The following is a 507-nucleotide window of genomic DNA, read 5'->3' on the forward strand; positions in this document are numbered from 1 at the left end:
CCAGTCTGGTCTTGATGTCCAGCAGCATCTTGTACTCCTGGCCCTGGCGCTCCAGGTCGGCCCGGAGGTGGGACAGCTGCTCCTCCAGACTGCTCACCTGGATCGCAACAACGACAGGATTTACAGGGGAAAGTCTTCACCAAGACTGCAGAAATATGAAGTTACCTGGTTACCGTACCTGCATCTGGTACCCGGAGAGCTGCATGGCGTAGCGGTTCTGAGTCTCGGCCAGAGTTCCCTCCAGCGACGCTTTCTGCACAAACGCACCGACTCAAGTTAGCGTCAGATATTCAAGACTTGACTTTCCTGCTGAGGCTGCTCGGCGGCGCCACTCACCATGCCCAGCGCGGACTGCAGCTCGATCTGCAGCGACTGCAGCGTCCGCTTGACCTCCGTGACCTCCGACCGGGTGGTTTGCAGCGTGGTCGTCGTTGTGGTAACCTCTCTGTTCAGTGTCTCCGTCTGCACAAACAATCTGTTCATTAACACAACATACAGCCCCCCCCC

General features: G+C 57.6%; 1 protein-coding gene across 1 annotated transcript in view; it reads right to left on the minus strand.

Annotated features, from left to right (window-relative positions):
- LOC116703160 (keratin, type I cytoskeletal 13) overlaps window positions 1–507 on the minus strand; it is a gene marked incomplete at its 5' end in the record, with an annotated part of 4,423 nt that overhangs the window by 455 nt on the left and 3,461 nt on the right. The window contains 3 exon segments of the mRNA XM_032537800.1: window positions 1–97; window positions 179–253; window positions 337–462. The exon segment at window positions 1–97 is cut by the window's left edge and continues 52 nt beyond it. Coding sequence (XP_032393691.1) covers window positions 1–97; window positions 179–253; window positions 337–462 — 298 coding nt within the window.

This window comes from Etheostoma spectabile, chromosome 15 (genome assembly GCF_008692095.1).
Source record: "Etheostoma spectabile isolate EspeVRDwgs_2016 chromosome 15, UIUC_Espe_1.0, whole genome shotgun sequence".
Lineage (NCBI taxonomy): Eukaryota > Metazoa > Chordata > Actinopteri > Perciformes > Percidae > Etheostoma > Etheostoma spectabile.